Below are 17,010 nucleotides of genomic sequence, written 5' to 3'. Positions count from 1 at the left end.
ATTCTGATCTGCCAACAGGCACTAATAATTACAATTCATCTTTACTTCCCAGGCATTTGTATTTAATCAACACTATACTATGAACCTACTTCTCAAGTCTCAAAACAACTGACTGTACCAGTTACATTTGCAAAACAACCTTGCCAAATTAACTGTAGATTTTATTTATTTATTAAAGTGTTACCTGTTTCAATTTTAGGAAAAAATTTTCAGTAGAGCTACGTTTGCTGAAGGGCCAGAACAATCTCTCATTAGGTGAACAAACTCTGACTTTAGTCTCCAGAATGAATCGAACAGGTTCCTGAACCTCAGTTATCACCAAATCCACAGCAGTAGTCATGAACAATACTTTATCTAGTGAGAAAAAACAGAGTGATAGTATTAAAAGAAGTATTTCAAACAAAATATTCCATAACCTCTTTCCTAGTAACATGAAAGAACAAAGAAGCTTTTTTTCAGAATTCAATTCTTTCCCTAATTTAACATCTCAAAAACCTACGAGTTTCAAAACATGAAAAGAAGATGACACTATTCACTAGAGAGTAAGGAAACTTAAGTCTTTAAGCCCAGAAAATTATCATATTAAAGAGAATAAAAATTCTTCTTTTTCAAATCCCACTGAAATGTATCAAAAATCTTCATTAAACATTATAAGAGATCTGCATACTTAACTCCACAGTGCAGATCTCTTGCCATCTAGCCTAATTACATTTCAGTTGTTTTCAGAAGTTACTGAGACAATACTTAAGCCCCACCATATTAAAGGTAGCATTTAAGACCATCTCAGCTGTGAGATTCAGAAAATTGACTACACAGTACAATGCTCCAAAGGGAGGCAACTGGACTCAGTGACCTCTGAGATCTCTTCTGGTACCAAATGACAAACTGTGTCCTTTAGGTAGGATGGTATTCAGCAGCAGACTGTACCCAGCAGCTGACTTTTATGACTTTGCCCAGTCGATTTCCATTAACTTTCCCAACCCTTGGCATGCAACTGTGACAACAGATTGAAAAGATAATTCAGCTGACATTTTAAAAGAAGCAATGACAGACCTGTTCCAGGACTCAAGAGCAATGCAATCAGCTATTTTCAGGTTACAGTTGGGAGTGTTTCATTTTCACAGATACTCCTGGAATCCTTTCTCTTTTTTAATTAAAACTTGGGATTCAGAAAAATCTGAACTGACCATAGAAACTAAGCAAAGAAGAAATCTGCAATAGCCATTTAGTGCAACTCTCAGTGGGAGTCTTAAGAAGCTCTAATAGTGCACAAAGCATCTGCAGCCTGTCCCCACACCTATACAGCCTCCTACCCGGATACAGTTATTCTTACAAGGTATTTATTATTGAACACAGGAGTTTTCTTCAAGCCTTCTATTTTGTTCAGATTTTTATGTTCTATCTGGCATCCTATCTTCTCAGAATATATCCCATGCTATAAGTCTTTTTGCGGGACTCATCTTGAAAGAAAAGAGAATTGATCTGATTGCCACTACGTAAGCCATTTGCCCAGGCAAAGGATAACATCTGGCAAAGTTCATACCTTTTGGTGTTTCTTCATTTACAAATTGGAAGTGTGGAGATTTTTGATTCCAGCTCCCAGTGATCACGTATGATTTCCCATCAGAACTTTTACCCATGGACTCCTGGAAACAAGGTATGTTTACGTATTTTTATTTAAATTAAAGAAATCTCTATGTTATGAAGTCTCAGCCCCACAAAACAGCTACTGCACTGGAAAGAGAAGGGCAAGCACCTGAAGTCCAGGTGACAGAGTCCTGTAACAGATATCATCTCTGAAGAAAAGAATAAGAGTTCCCATGCAGTCTTTGGTCTCCTTATTGATAATACAAAAAGGCCAATTAATACTAATTATGTATGTGTGTGGTATGAACATCTGTCTAGGGAGACCTGAAGACCAACAGCTCATTTTGGAGGTGGCCATTTGACAGCAACTTTCAGCTCACAGAGGTGTAGGTGAGAACACAGCCAAGTGCTTGGAAAGACAGGACTCCAAGCTGCAGAGGCTTTGCTTTTTTGTTGCTGTTTGGGGGAAAAAGAAAGAAAAAACCAACCAAAACCACCCAGGAAACACAAGCCAAAAAAAGAAACACCTGCCTGAGTAATAAAGCATTTAAACGTTTAAGGCTTTAATCATGAACTTACAGGACATAGTTCACTGCCTTTAATACAAGAAAACAAATTAAATCAGAACTCTTACAAACTGCTGAACTTGTACACTTGGCAGATGTTTCATATTAACATACCTTCTACTTCACTATATTTTAATACACCAGATGTGCTTTATTTTATCCTAAGTAGCTATTTTATAAAATAAGATTTTATTCTAAACCATCTTGAGATCCAGCTTTATTCAGCATACAAAACACATTATTCAGCTATTAAGAACCAAGTCAATATTTTATCTTTAGCATTCAGTGTGTCTGTCTTCCCACCAACCTTATTTTCTGGGCAATCCAAAGCCTGGTAAAAAGCAAAATTATTCATGTAGTATTGGACCCTTCTGGGTACTCACTACTGCAACAAGCATGTACTTCATAAATACTAGCAAGTTTGTTTTTACAACACACTTGTGAAGTCAGATGATCATGATTTTATAGATAGAAAGTTAGTCGTAAAAATAAAGCGCCCACTAATTTTCAGTGTTATAGTTGAAGCTGCTTAGGCCTCAATTTTTACAGTGATAAGTATGCTATAAAGTTTTTTATGTTCAAAGCACAGCTCTTTACTATTCAGCACTTCCAAAAATAAGGTTCCACGTTTCTCATTTCAGGCCCCTAACTGAGGACATTCATGACGGACTGCAAAATTGGGCAACTCCCTTGACCAAGCACCAGGTCACATTCTAACTCTGTAGCAGCGATGGGGATTCAACCCAGTTGCCCAGAGCCTCACCCTCAATAGCATAAGCCACAGCATCAACCCCCATCAACGAGTGTGCATAAGCGGCTAAATCTTTTCTGTCTATCCTGAGATCACGCACAATCATAACAAAATTCAGTAATAATTTTAATTAATAAAAGATCCTTACCAAATCTAAAAGGTGCATGTCCCCACTCCGAACGTCTTTGCCACGGCTAAGGAGAAGGCCAAAGCATCTGCAAAGCCAGGCAAAAAATTAAACTGCGAAAATTAGAATTACCCATAAACAAACTATTAACATTCCATACATAAATGTTCTCTGTCATACATCACAAGTAGCCCATGAAGCCAACAACAAAATGTCAACAAACCTTGACATCTGAAAGCAGCATCAAGCACGTCAAGCAAAATAATGTCAAGCCAGTATTAAAAACGTCAAGCAAGATTTCATAAGCATATTTACAACATGATTTTACCCTGCCTACAGTAGCCTGGAAAGCTGTTCAATTATCTTTGTTTGCAAGAACAGCGTAAAACAGACACGGCTAACAAGGGTTCCCTATCCTGCGGGACAACTTGGCCCGCATTCTTCTTCCCCCCCCCCCCCCCCTTTTTTTTTTTCAGACATATTTACATAGAATTTACCCTTTGATACAGACAAGAATCAGGAAATTCCAGATGAAGTCAAGGCCCTGTCTTTTACGGTTTCATTTCACAGACTTTTGGCTCACACAGGTATATTCCACTTCATCCTCTGGTTTACCAGACTGCCCCACACTTATTTCAGACTGCAAAGGCTGGCAGAACCTGCGTCTTTTCTCTGTGATATGAGCAGGACTAAACTCAGTAGTCAAAAACGGCTAGTTTATTTCTAAGCGGTGAAAGATTTGAAGTGTGAGCTCTCCCCTTCCCTACACAGATGCTTCATATTCTAGAATTCCAGACCGTGGCAGATTCAAAGCATACATACAACAATATTCTCAGATGCAACCGAGATGAAAGGAAAGCAAATGGAAATAACTCAGCCTCTGATTATAGCTTCAGCATTTAAGACAAACTGGCCACTGAAAATAAAGCAATATGTTTTTTAAAAAAAGATTTTGAAATGGGTATTTAGAGGGGAAGTCACCACTGATTCCACAACCAGATCTGGGCAAGATTTGTCTGTGCCTGTACTGTGCCCCCCAACACACGCACCCTGAGCAAACCAATCTGATCTTCTGCACAATCCGGCTCAAGAGAGAGGCGTGGTGTTAAATTACACAAATGGAGTATTCATAGAAAAATTACTCATCTGCTGCCTCAGAGGAAACAACACAAAACATCAAACAGATAATTTTTTAAAAATCGATGAAATTACCTCTCAATAGCAAGTTCTTTATTAGTTGTCTGTTGGACGTAAATCACTATCTTCTTATCAATTCCTTGGCGGAGTTTAAAGCATTGCCTGTCCTTGTCTTTGGGAACTGCACTGTTAAGCAGGAAAGGAAAAAAAACTCAAGAGCATCATTTATCTGTACTCCCTGCATGCATCAAAACCAGCACCAGACACTTGCTTCTTACACAAAAGCACTCAAGATCTTCCTTCCTTGCACACTGCAATCAGTAACATGAAAGAAATGGCAGCATGACTAGGTGATGTTATTTTATCATTAGGTGGAAACCACAGACACTCAGTTTTCAAAATGAAAACCATGATTTTATAGTGCATGGCTTAGTGTGAGACTTGCAGCAGCATTTCAAGAAAGTTTCTAACTATTGATTCCCTGTGTAACAAGCAAGTATTATCTGTTAAGCAATTACTTATAAAAAAAAGCATATTGCTTTCTTTCACAACGGAGGCAACTGCTGGGGCACATGATAAGCCAACAAGCCAAGAAAGTGCACCAATCTTTTGAATATTTCCCTTATTTTTTCTCTAGAGAGCCCTTTTTCCTAAATGCTGCAAAAAGAGGGGATAAATGTGCTGTGGTGGAAAAACCTGAAGTTACACTTCAATGCCAGTACACATGCTAAAGTTTTAACATCTGTATTCCCTGTTGAGCAGCACAGTTGCATTTAATACTGGACAAATTAAGACTGTTGGGTTTTGACTTTCTTTTTAAGTCAACCGCATTCACTTTCCCCTCAGATCTAAAAACAATCCTTATTTTATTTCAGACTTTCAAACTATGTATTGTTACCCCCAAGAGTTGCAAAATGGACTGTGGAGTATTGCCCACAGTTTAACAGCTCCAATAAAATTTGGGTTTATTTTCTGCCAGCAGGTGCTTACCCAGGCCAGGGAATGGCAGCCTGCCTTTAACTGTCAGCAGGAGTTCTGTCTCCAGGCCAGGACAGCGGGTTTACACAGTCAGAGCCAGTACATGAAGTCAGACCTCACTTCCCAGCATGACAGGAACGTGCTACTAGTGACCCAGGGTGACAAGGAAGGTGGATGAGCCAAGACAGGTTCAGGTACGTTAAAGACTGAGATCAGAGACTGAGTACATGGAAAGCGTTCTCTCAACTTCCAGGTGAGCACGGGTCTGCACGCAAAGGGTCACGAGGATTAGCATCAAACTGATTGAGCTTGCTATTTGAACTAAAACCTGTACTGCATGCCCAGTGTAGGTAGGATTCTGCTTAGCTGGAGGCAAAAATCCACTTTTCTTCACGTTGTATAGAGTAGGGACACAGCTTTTAAACAAATGCCCTGTTCCACCCCTAATGTAACTGTATTTTCATGTTCTTTAGATACATCTCCATAAAAAAGGCTGAGGTTCAGCCTACAGGCCACGCTGACATACCCGAGCTGGCTATGACTGAAACGGCTCTTAGCAGCACAACTTCTGGAAACCACACAAGCATCAAATCCTGGGCTGGCTTACAGTACCTGCACTGCTGTGGCTGCACTGGCAGCGGTACTGTGCTTCCACCTGCCATGCTCCCCAGAGGCAGCTGCTGCAGCCACCCCCAGGAGCCATCAGTGTCTTTTAGGTTCAGGCCCTGAGCTAAATCATTTTTCAGTTTCAACACCTGAGCAGACCTTTAGGGTGCTGAATAAACACTGGATTATTAAATGGGATTTATTTATTTATTAAATAAATAAAACTTGAGCTGGATGTAGATCCGAGAAGAGAAGCATCTCTGAAGCTGTGGCTAGGAGCCAATGTGCTCAACAAGTCAGAGTCTTTGGCAGACACGCTGTACTGAAATAAAGACACTTCAGCAATTACAGAACACTACAAATGGTTACATAAAACATCTAAGGGCGCTGTGTATAGGTTAAGTAGAAAAGCTTTTCAGAATAAACTAAAGAAGGTCTTTTCAGAAACAAAGGTTATCCACCATTAGACTTAATGTGAAAACAGCATTAGCTGATACAATGTGGAAAGCTGCTCTAATACTCTCACCCTACACCACCACTTGCTAACAACACCTGGTTCAGGGAAAAAAAAAAAAGAGGAAAAATTAAATGAAATTGAGAGCTCAGTCAGAAAACAGAACCAGTTAGAAACAGAAGCAAGCTTTGCTCATAAAGCTTTTTTGATGCTGATAAAGAAAGACCACAGATCAGAACAGGGGGGTATTTTAATGAAGCAGATCATAGCAAAACCAAGAACTACCTTTTTTTCTGCTTTCAATACCTAATACAGAGATCAACCCTAAGAAATCACAGAGAAATGGGTAGGGATGAAGGATTTGTCCTTCATATTCTTAAAATGCATAACATAACTAGAAGTTTCAATCACAAGGGGGCAATAAGGAAAGTTGGGTTTTTACTAGGATAAAAATAACAGCATGTCTACATGGGCAACGTCATTCAAGAAATTTACCTTTACTGGGCAGCACTGGAAGATTTCAGCTGGAACTATGCAACTCCAGTAACTGCCAAAGCACTATCATGTAAGGAGGAAAAAGCCCAGCACGTATGATTTGTTCTATTACATTCTGCTCTCAAACTTCCCTAGAGAATTCTCTCTGTTCAACATATTTAAGATTGAATTGAAATTTATCCCTTTCATGAAACAAAAGCAAACCTAATGACCAAAGTTAAAATGCAAAATGGTCTTTCTGTTCCTATATATCTGAATCTTCTGCCTCTACACAAACATCTTCTCTATAAGTAATCAACTATTTACGAAAGGGTTTTAAATAATATTATTACATTAAATTCTAGACACTTGCCGATCACAAATTCATGACTGTATGGTTGTTTTCTGACACCAGGTTGTGTACAGAGCCAGCTCTCTGGAGACTAAAAACACATTATGGACAACTACATCTTTATTTAGTTCTGGAATAGCAATGTGGGAAAAAGTCTGAGACCTTGATCATCAAGCTCTTGGCTGATGAAGCAGTCATAGCCCTGTACTAGACATTAAAAGTAAGCGTGTCATGTGACAGATTTGGCAGAATACTTCTCTGGATATAACTTACCTTTTTGGGATCAGCAAAATTACTTAAAAAATTGAATTTTTCAGAGTTTCTGATTTTCTCTGCCTCCTTTTATAAGACTTTATTAAAAATATGCACCCTTATGCCTGCTGCAGAATTCACACAGTCTCAGCACCTTTGAAAACTTGGCTGAAAATGCACACAACTCTGGATACAAAAGCACAGTCACAATGATGCATTTTCAGCTTCAGCAACAATTCAGCTGAACACAATTTAAAATACATTGCACAGAAAAGGGCTTAAAGACAAAAGAAAAATACAAAATAGAGAAAAGTACTTTGCAGGTAGCACCAGGTTCAGTTCAACGACCAAGATGAAATAGTCCATCACTGTTTTACTTCTCAAAAATGTTTATGTCTGGGATTCATTTAAACTGGAATAGGAGACTTTCAAAAAGGGAATTTAGGGACCACCTCAGTCTCACACTCTCTGTTCACTCACTCTCCAACAGAGCCAGATGCTGTACACACAGGAATGAAAAATCTATACCTGAAATACCCTTTCCCATCATCTTCTTTGATTTCCAGTGACACGGAGAAGGTGAAAATATCACTGTCTGGAGTCTGTGGGGTGGCAATGGCTGAGAGCGGAGTTTGTTTGGCAGAACGACGGAAGGCAGTGGCAAAGCTGTACAGTATTCGGCTCACCTGCATTTAGGCAGCATCAAAGAAAGATCAGAAAGCTACAGACATACAGAATGCAGCAGTTGAAACCTACCTGAATTTTCACTAATGAATAGAATGAGAAGTAATTGTATGAAAATAATGCAGTTTTAGCCTCTAATTAACTGGGTTTCTACACTTCTTAAAAGGATAAACTATTAAATGTGCATTCTTATATCTGAGGTTTCTATAATGATCTTAACTTGGGGTAGCAAAAAGCCAAAAGTGATAAATTATATTATTTCTAAAGTGCCTGAAATACTTCAGTTTCATTTCAGTAATAACATTTACAGGTACATAATTATCATTTGACAGAAAGATTCAACTTACAGCCTCTTGGATTTCACATCGGAAGACATGAATCCTGAAGAGTTCTGCATTGTAGTGGCTTTCAGTGAAAGCAAAGCAATCACTTTCAGGGGTTCCATCATGCCCTCGTACACAAAAAAGGATTTTATAGATTGGATAATTTGCTATTTCTGTGTTTGTCTGAGGATCTAAAAGTCTGTTAAAAGAGAGAGAAGAAAAAAAACAAAGCTTGCACCTTTAGAATAGTCATTTCAGCCAGGTATTAAGTTGAAAGTTTTAACAATTTCATAGCTACTGGAGAAAGTACATCACAAAGAAACTAGCTCCCGACTGTCATTTACTGCAAAGCTTGACCAGAAGAATTATATTTAAATTGAACAGCATAAAAAAGAGTACAATGCAACAGACATTTCCACCAATAATTTCCCCATAGTTTTCAGGGCTTAGCCTTCAAAATGCTACACTAATATGCATCAGTGGATAGCCTCATCCCTCTTAAGCCTCATGTATCAGCCATTTCCCAGCACTACAAACTAAATACTTTCCAGGCTATTTCCAAAGCATTTATCAATAACCACTCCCAATACGGCTTTGGAGACACCTTGGATCACCATAATATCTCATAGTGATCCTTGGATATAAAATGTCTTTGGTAAACAAATTCAAAGCATCACTTCTCTCAGATCTCCTTAAAACCCACTTTTTCCACTAAACAAAATCCCAAGTTGCTCATGTTTCCTCCCAGGTAAACTGGTAGTTTGTTTCCTTTGCTAAAAGGAAACAAGATGAAATGCACACAGTCACAGAGTACATCCAAGTGAGCTTCCTACCTCACTGTCCCTTCAGAGACATTAGGCACTGACAGAGTCACATCTAAAGAAATCTGGCACTGGCTTCGTAAGATGGACATCATTCTGAGGGCTTCCACTTCACTCCGAGGAGCATTCACAGAGGCACAGCCTAAGTAGGTGAGCTTGCTAAACACCACGCTGTCCTCATCTGTCAGAGGTGTAAAAGGGCTCAAATCCTCACAGTCTAGGGTGAGACACAAAGTTGAACATAAGAAGCAAGACAAGGCATACATATGTAAATTATCAGAGATTGACTCATCACTAACTAAATGACAAAAGCAACCAAGAAACACATTACAAAAAGTCAGGTCAGGCCAAAATACTATAGGAAAACCCTGCCCGAAAGTGAGTTACTGATGGCAGAGAGCAACTCAGCTATCCCAACTCTACTATCAGTTTACTCAGAGAGCTTCTTTTAAATACGAGTGCACCAGTTCTCATTACAGCAATAAGAGGTATAGACGAGCTGAACAGACTGTATTTTATGCAGCCAAGCAAGTAAGCATTGCATTTCTGCACACATCTCAAGGCTAGTATAGTGTTTTCAGAAGAGAGGACAGTTCAGCATATGTGAACTCTCACATTACATAACCTGGCATTTACTGCACTAGGTGATTATAATGGGAGAAATGGGGAGAGGTTGGTGGACACACCTGTACCTAAATTCTCCTTTTCCCCACAAAAAGCTAGCTCATAAGATACCACCAGGCATTCCCCATTTTTTTTCCTAACCTCCCTGGGATGGTTTCACTGGCAAGCTCATGTCTGGTTTCTGGAGTCCTGCAACCGACACTGGGTTAATGGTAGAGGATGCTGAAGCTTCAAGGACAACAGGTTCTTCCCCATCTCCATCAGTTCTAACTTCTTCTCCATGGTCCCGGTCACTTGACTGATCTTCCATGGGTGGGTCCATCAGCACGTCTTCGAGCTCCCTCTGCAGCTGCTGTTCGCTTCCATTCCCCACAATCTAAGAGCCACAAACAAGAGTTGGGACACAATAAAAAAGACTGTTCAAATGAAAAAAACTACCCCCTGGGCACAGGGTCATTCATATGGCTTTTTCTGCCAATCAAAGCAGCAGTTAACAAATTTAACCTAGTTACAACTGTAAACACAAACTGCAATGCGCAAACGCTCAACAGGACAGATTACATCCTCCCTGCTTTAACAAATCAACAAGCTCAAAGCAGGAGTTTTCTAGGACTGGAAAAAGTGAGGAGATTACTTTCAAGCTAGTCTTTAATCACCAACTACAAAGACTAGATTATGACAGAAGAAACGTACAGATGTCCACAGTACAGCGGTCTATAATAATTCTCAGACTAGCACCAGAAAGGGCCAAATATAATTAGATACGCTATGTGGTTCATGGGTAGGATAGCAAGGCTTCACAGGAAGAGAAGAATCTGGAACAGGATTATGTTATCATGCTGTGGAGAAGAGGTAGTGGTGTTTTATTTCCTAACACTCATCTACAGCCTGCCTTTGCACTCATTGAAGTCAACGTGAAAGCATGAAGTAACTTAAATGGTGCGAAATTAGGTCCTAAACTAGAAAGAGAATGAAGACATTAATTTCAGGAAACTCTTAGCTACTGTATCTAAGGAAATTCTTTGTCCATTCCTCTGCAATTAATAGCAAAGTGGCTGGTGCTTTACATAGTTTAGCAATTAAGCACAGAAATGGGGTTTACAGAAGTATTTTACCAGATGGCAGAGAAAGGTACTTGATTCCAACACTTCAGCTGCTGCTGGCTATTAGTGTTGGCACTACACCGAACCCTACAAGCAGATAAGCGCCTCTGTACCCTTACATCTCTGTAAGCCTACCCATTTAAGATGCTACATGCAAGCTAGTAAAATCCAAGTTGTGCAACTACCCCAAATTCCTAAAAAGAGCGTAAATAAAATCTTATTAATGAAAATTTTCTTTTTATTAATCTGTAAAGTAAGATAGTAAAGAAAGAAAATGGTTAAAAACAGGAGGAAGACTACAGAGCAGACAGATCTGCCCACAACACAATCTTAGTATTGAAGCAAGTTCCATCTGCCTCAAAACTAGCATCTCATAGTAGATAATTAAATTATTTTAAAAGTACCTGAAGCAATGGTCAAGGTTCTCACATTTTAACAGTAAATAAATCAACCTGAAGTCCAGTTCAGATTGCCGAAATAACACTGGAACATGTAATAGAGCACCTTCATGCACACCGATGAGCCTTGCAATGAACTAAATATACTAAAGAGCAAAATATCAGATGTCACTTAAATATTTGTACGTGCATTTCCACCAGGCGTGTCTCGGGAATAATTACAGTGAGATTAGAGGTTTCTCAGCCCAGTCAGAATTCTGACATATGGTCATTTCCATCGTATCCCCAAAGACAAACTTCTCAGTTCAGAGGGAAAAGGAAGAAACATGAAGTTTACTTACTGTCTTCTCTTTCACACAAACCTACAACCTCCAAATAATTATCTGTATCTGCAGCCTCTATCTATAAGGCATTGAAGGTGTAAAATGTGTATTAGTTTTCTGGTGAAAAATAACTAATATACAAGAATATTAACAAAAAACTGAGCTTCTGACCTGGCATTACTCTAGAATAGAGCAGAACACAATCACTTTTAAGAGGAAAAAAAAGTCCCAGATCCCTGTTCTTCAGAGGAAAGTAGACAAAAAATGAAATTCACAGGTAATGGAAAAAACAGCAAGCACACAAGATCCCAGAGGCAGGAGGGACATAAAAAAAGCAATAACCTAGTGAGTGTTTTACCACAGAATCTAAACAACAACAACAAAAATCTGGGAGATGTTTATGCTCCTGAAACTCATGCTCAAACAGAAAGTAATTTTTTAGTACAGATTAACATACATTCATGTGCTATCTGGGATCATCTGCCAGGAGTGGGACAGAGTAACTGCCTTACTCAGCTGTACATCCACAGAAGTATCAGTAACCTGCAACTAGCCACAGGAATCCACTGATTTTGCATTTTGCTCCCAATAATTTTAGTATTCATTTGCATGATTCATTACAGAAGCAATGAAAAATCTTGCACAAGCATGTGGTCATCAAAGGCATAATCCTTCTATCAAGTTTATTACTCAGGTCTTTGCAGGCATTCATCAGAAAGATGATGATGACTATGATGCGCCATGTTACTTTACTGTATACAGTTTATATGTTTTGCAACAAAATATAAATCAATTATAATGTCCTGCTAGCCCTGTTAAAGCCTATATATTAAAAAACCTAAAGTAACTTCTAGTTTACAGGGCCTGTTTTCTATGAAACTTGAAGTTATAATTCATTCTGGCAAAAAACTACATCTCATATGCTTTTGCTCACAGTGATTAAACAGAGTTCAGTTTGAGTTTGGGAAAGGAAAGGGAGTAATTTATATCCAGTGAGAAGTAATGTTGTCATGGTATTAACATAAAATGCACATGAAAAATGTTCTATTCCATCAAGATTACAAGCCAAAAAAGTCTGAACAGTGATCTACTTTATTTGGTAAAATAATCAGTATCACTAACTTATACCTAGATACTGCCCTATAAAACATGATCTTGAAAATAAAAGTTCCTGAATATAGTAGCAACAGGTAAAACATGACTGCAAGTTGTTTACAGCGTGACAGGAAATAGGCACATAAAAAGAAAAAAAAAATCTCTCTCAAATATTCTAAAACCTCATCATAAAATCTTCATTTAAAAAGTAATTTAAAAGAATCCCTTCAAGAAAGCCTTCCTTCTCAGCCCAGGCTACCCTCAAAAAAGAATTCGAAAAGACACAGTAAATATACTTTGGGACTGGAGGAGCTCTGCTGTTCTCATAGCTCTAACAGTCAAGTGCAACAAATCAGCTGCCCGAGAAACGAGGGCTAAAATACAAACTGAGACTAACTTCATGTCAACCAAAGTCTCTTATGCAACCGTATAAATTCACCACATCATCAGAACAGTGCACATTAAGATGTAAACATGCTTGAAATTTGCTGCAACCCAAAAAACCAGTACGAGGCAGCATGACAGACTGCAGCAGAACTAAGGGCAGAATAAACAAGGTGTACCTAATAAATGCTTCACGTAGGTTTGCTTAAGATAGAGGAAAGAAACCATTTACCCTCATCATTTTCTCCATTTCTCACAAAACTGAAAACTAATTTTACTTAACCTTTAAATAGGATGTAGTGAACTTCCTTTACAGCAACGAGGGAGATTTATTAGATCTGTAGTTTATTCCCTTCTCCTGACGCATGTGCTGTTGGCCTCTGCTATGAGAGGTCTCGTATTCTGTAGTTCAAGAACTCCTGCTCTACAGTGTGCTCCAGAAGCAAGGCTTTCATAAATCTAGTTTAGTCCCACTGGCAGTGGGCAAAAGCAGACACAGAAATAACACTGGAAAGCAGAAACAGCTAGCAAATTATATTTCTGGAAAACAATCACTGACAACCACTTTTTAAATTGAACCCAGTATTTCTGCATAAAGCAAAGAAAACATTTATGAATTACGACCAACTGAAGAAAAATATGGTTCCTGATTGTATTCAGAAGAAATATTTCTCTATCTAAACTTGAGAAAGAACAAAAATAAAAATGTGCATTAATGCAGTCCACAGCACTATTACTTAACACTACAGCAGATCAAAAAATCTGAAATGAGAGCCTTAGGTTTGATGTACAAATATCACAGCCTATCACATCCAGCAAACATAAGCCTAAACTTCTAGCACCACCCTCAGACTGGGCTTAGCAAATGGAAGATCCTCAAACTGCCTTTCTAAAGAAACAGAACACCAGAAAAAGACACCTGCTCAAATACGAATCTGAACTTATTTTCTGCTTTTCGTAGTGGGCACATCAAAGCAAATGGGTTTTGACATATCCAAACAAATTAACTTAGTTGTAAGTACTAAAGCAATTGCTTCTCCCTGAAAAAAATAATCTCATTTGTTCCTATGAAATACATAACCTCAGTTCTCATGCTGTACTGTTAATAGTAATTTTCCATACACTACTTAAACACTTCTAGATATCACGGTGACAGTACTTTTAACGCACCTCTAACAACCTTCACAACTCCTCTTATCCTTGCACACAAGAAACAGATTAATAATACAGTAAAACTGGCTACTGAATGATTATTTGCAAGCTGAAAAAAAAAGATACCAAGAACAAAGTCATATTCTAGGGTAGTATGTCTCTTTTCCTGTAGAACAATACCAAAAGACAATTTCTGTTCTTAAGAACAGGTAAAAAGTCTTAACAGAGGAAATGGGAAAAGTTTTCACCTCCTTAAGCAGAAGGAAAGAGATTAACAGGAAGATCCCTGTACTGGAGAATTCAGACTGTGCACTAACTGCTTATCTAAGGTATAAAGTTTCCATTAATCACTCAGATTGCAGCCAATAACCGAACAGCACACACTCTCAAACGCCAGAATGCTGAAAGGCTCAAGGTGAATCACTTTGTTCAAGGATTGTGCTCAGTCTTGGCACCAAATTCATAAAGAAGCTTATCTTTAAGACCTGCAAAGCTCTGTGACATTCAGTGCCAAATCAGGGAACAGCATAACTTTATTTTACAATTGTTGATGAGGAGGCGGCAGCAGTGCTAATGTTCTTCTTTCCTCTTCAAGAGAAAGAGCATACCTGCAGCCAGCATTTTATAAACCACTTTGGAAGTAAACACATGAAGGAAATTTAAGAAGTAAGTTTCAGGAGTCAGTTTGAAATTGATTAAGGACATTCTTCTCTGAAATATTTGCAAGCTTTAGGAAGATGACTTTATATACAAGTCTCTGCAGTTTCTTTGATTGTACTGAACAAGACAGGTGTCATAAAACACTGCAGGACAGCCACAAGGCAATCGTTAGACCAGCAATACAAACAGGTCCCACGTGGAGCAAGAAGTGTTGCAGACTACGGCGTTTCATGTTTCCCAATTTTCTTTGGGAATAACAGGATGGAATGGAAACTCTGGTTGACCATGTCTGTCTTCTGGGGTCTTAAATGATGCATCACAACTTTGGGAGCTAATTACATACACTGCCACTCAAGCATTTTCAAGGTAAGCACCACTGTGGGGACTATTCTGAATTCTTAAGTATTTATAGCTGCTGGTATTTGCAGCATCCAGAAAGACAAGCGTGAGGTTACAGTCTTTCAGCGGGTTTCATAGATCACCAGGCTGATTGTTCAAGAACATCTCAAATTTTTTTAGACTATCCTATGATGTGAAGTGGCAATCTTCTGAAATAGCAATAAAATACAAATGAGTATCTTTGCCAGATTAAGCAAAAGTAAGATCTTGAGACTCTTAATAGCTTAAAGTCCTATGTAAAAGAACATAGTCACTATAATGGCATGTCTTGTCCAGGACTCAAAGGAATGCAAGAAAAACAAACAAAGCAGTTGGGAAGTAAAAGCAAGATGAGCAAAAGCATCAAGAAACATTCCATAAAAGTCTCTGTTACAACTGCTGCTAAGGAAAAGGGGAACACCCGGTCCAACAGGCAGAACACGTGATTTCTTATCATCGTTAAAGACATTATTTTGAAGACACAGATGTGCCTGTGGATGTCAGTCTCTTGCGATGGTGGAATATCTCTTCCCATCTCCCACAAAGAGCACACCAACTTGACTCACTCTAGGAAAGATCTGGTTTTCAACACATTCAAATGATGGAATTTGGAGCAACCACCTTACTTGTGTCACTTTGCTTAAAGACTGCTGAAATACAAATTGGGATGAAAGATTTTCTTTAAGTAGCCAAAAAAAAAAAAAAAGAAAAAAGAAAAAAGAGAGAGTGACAAGGGTCTCTTTTCAGAATAGCACTTCTAAAAGTGAGATGATGTCAGTGCCCTTTCAATTCACACAAGCCTACCACATAGGCTTGTATTCTCAGATTCATGCCAAGCTGTTAGTTATAACTACACTTCTACATTTCTTAAAGAGAACATTTCACATTGGGGAAAACTTTAATATATGGTTGAATTAACAGATATGGTCAAATCAAGTATATGTTAATATTGCTTTCTGTCTGAAAGCTGTGATAAAAATCACAATTCCAAGTTCTTGACAGTCAGTCTGTTTCATCCCAAGCACTTCATGAAGGATTCTGCAAAGTGGGAAAAAACCCACAGGTAGTGATGGAGAGAGCTCTTACTCAGAACCTAATTATCACCTCTGACATCAGCAACAGTAATGCAGAAATTACTGGCAAAATTGATTCTTGAATAAGTTCTCCCTTCTGTCAAGTTTTCCACAATAAAGAAGTCCCTCTTTAAGCTCTCTATGGTTAGTTTGATTTAGAATAGGGAACAAACTCAGGTTATTGATTCTTACCTTCAGTCCTGTTTTTTCATCATCACTACCATTATTTGTAGATGGTGTTTCATCCCCTTGCCTGGAAACCAAGACAAAATCTTCACTGTTAAGAGTGGATACCGAGTCTGAAGAGACACTGATTTTTCCAACAGAAGCCTTGTCATCCATGACTTAAAAAGGAAGTTCGATTCATGAATGAGATTAAATATGTTATAAACTCCTGAAAAACAAAAATCATAAAAATACTTATATAAAACTTCATGCTAAAATGCTCAAACGTTTCTTTTCAGAAACCTGCTGACTAGTTATAAAAAGTAACACATCTGACAGCATAACCAAGTTACAACTCTTCTGTCAGGGTACACTCATAGTCCTGCTTTGATATTGCTAAAAAGCACGCTACTATTAGAGCACTGGTTTCCATAGCTCACAAAAGGGAAGTTAATAAGTCTTCTTGCAATATTTCATGATTATGTCCGGCACAATTTTCTACACACAGCACAAAACAGGCCCTTGGAACGTACACTACGCCTG

General features: G+C 38.5%; 1 protein-coding gene across 3 annotated transcripts in view; it reads right to left on the bottom strand.

The window, feature by feature from the left end:
* The window catches only part of RABGAP1 (RAB GTPase activating protein 1), a 74,396-nt gene that overhangs the window by 50,701 nt on the left and 6,685 nt on the right, over positions 1-17,010 (bottom strand). For 2 of the 3 annotated variants that reach the window (XM_074845846.1, XM_074845844.1), the window contains exons 2-10: positions 16,495-16,696; positions 9,878-10,112; positions 9,125-9,329; positions 8,316-8,490; positions 7,813-7,970; positions 4,244-4,354; positions 3,053-3,119; positions 1,544-1,646; positions 185-354 (exon numbers count right to left, since the gene is read on the bottom strand). In XM_074845846.1, coding sequence (XP_074701947.1) covers positions 185-354; positions 1,544-1,646; positions 3,053-3,119; positions 4,244-4,354; positions 7,813-7,970; positions 8,316-8,490; positions 9,125-9,329; positions 9,878-10,112; positions 16,495-16,644 — 1,374 coding nt within the window. In that variant the 5' untranslated portion in view covers positions 16,645-16,696. The remainder of the gene's footprint in view (positions 1-184; positions 355-1,543; positions 1,647-3,052; positions 3,120-4,243; positions 4,355-7,812; positions 7,971-8,315; positions 8,491-9,124; positions 9,330-9,877; positions 10,113-16,494; positions 16,697-17,010) is intronic. The other variant, XM_074845847.1, reaches the window with a different exon arrangement.

This window comes from Strix aluco, chromosome 20 (genome assembly GCF_031877795.1).
Source record: "Strix aluco isolate bStrAlu1 chromosome 20, bStrAlu1.hap1, whole genome shotgun sequence".
NCBI lineage: Eukaryota > Metazoa > Chordata > Aves > Strigiformes > Strigidae > Strix > Strix aluco.
This window is presented reverse-complemented; position numbering and strand designations above follow the sequence as displayed.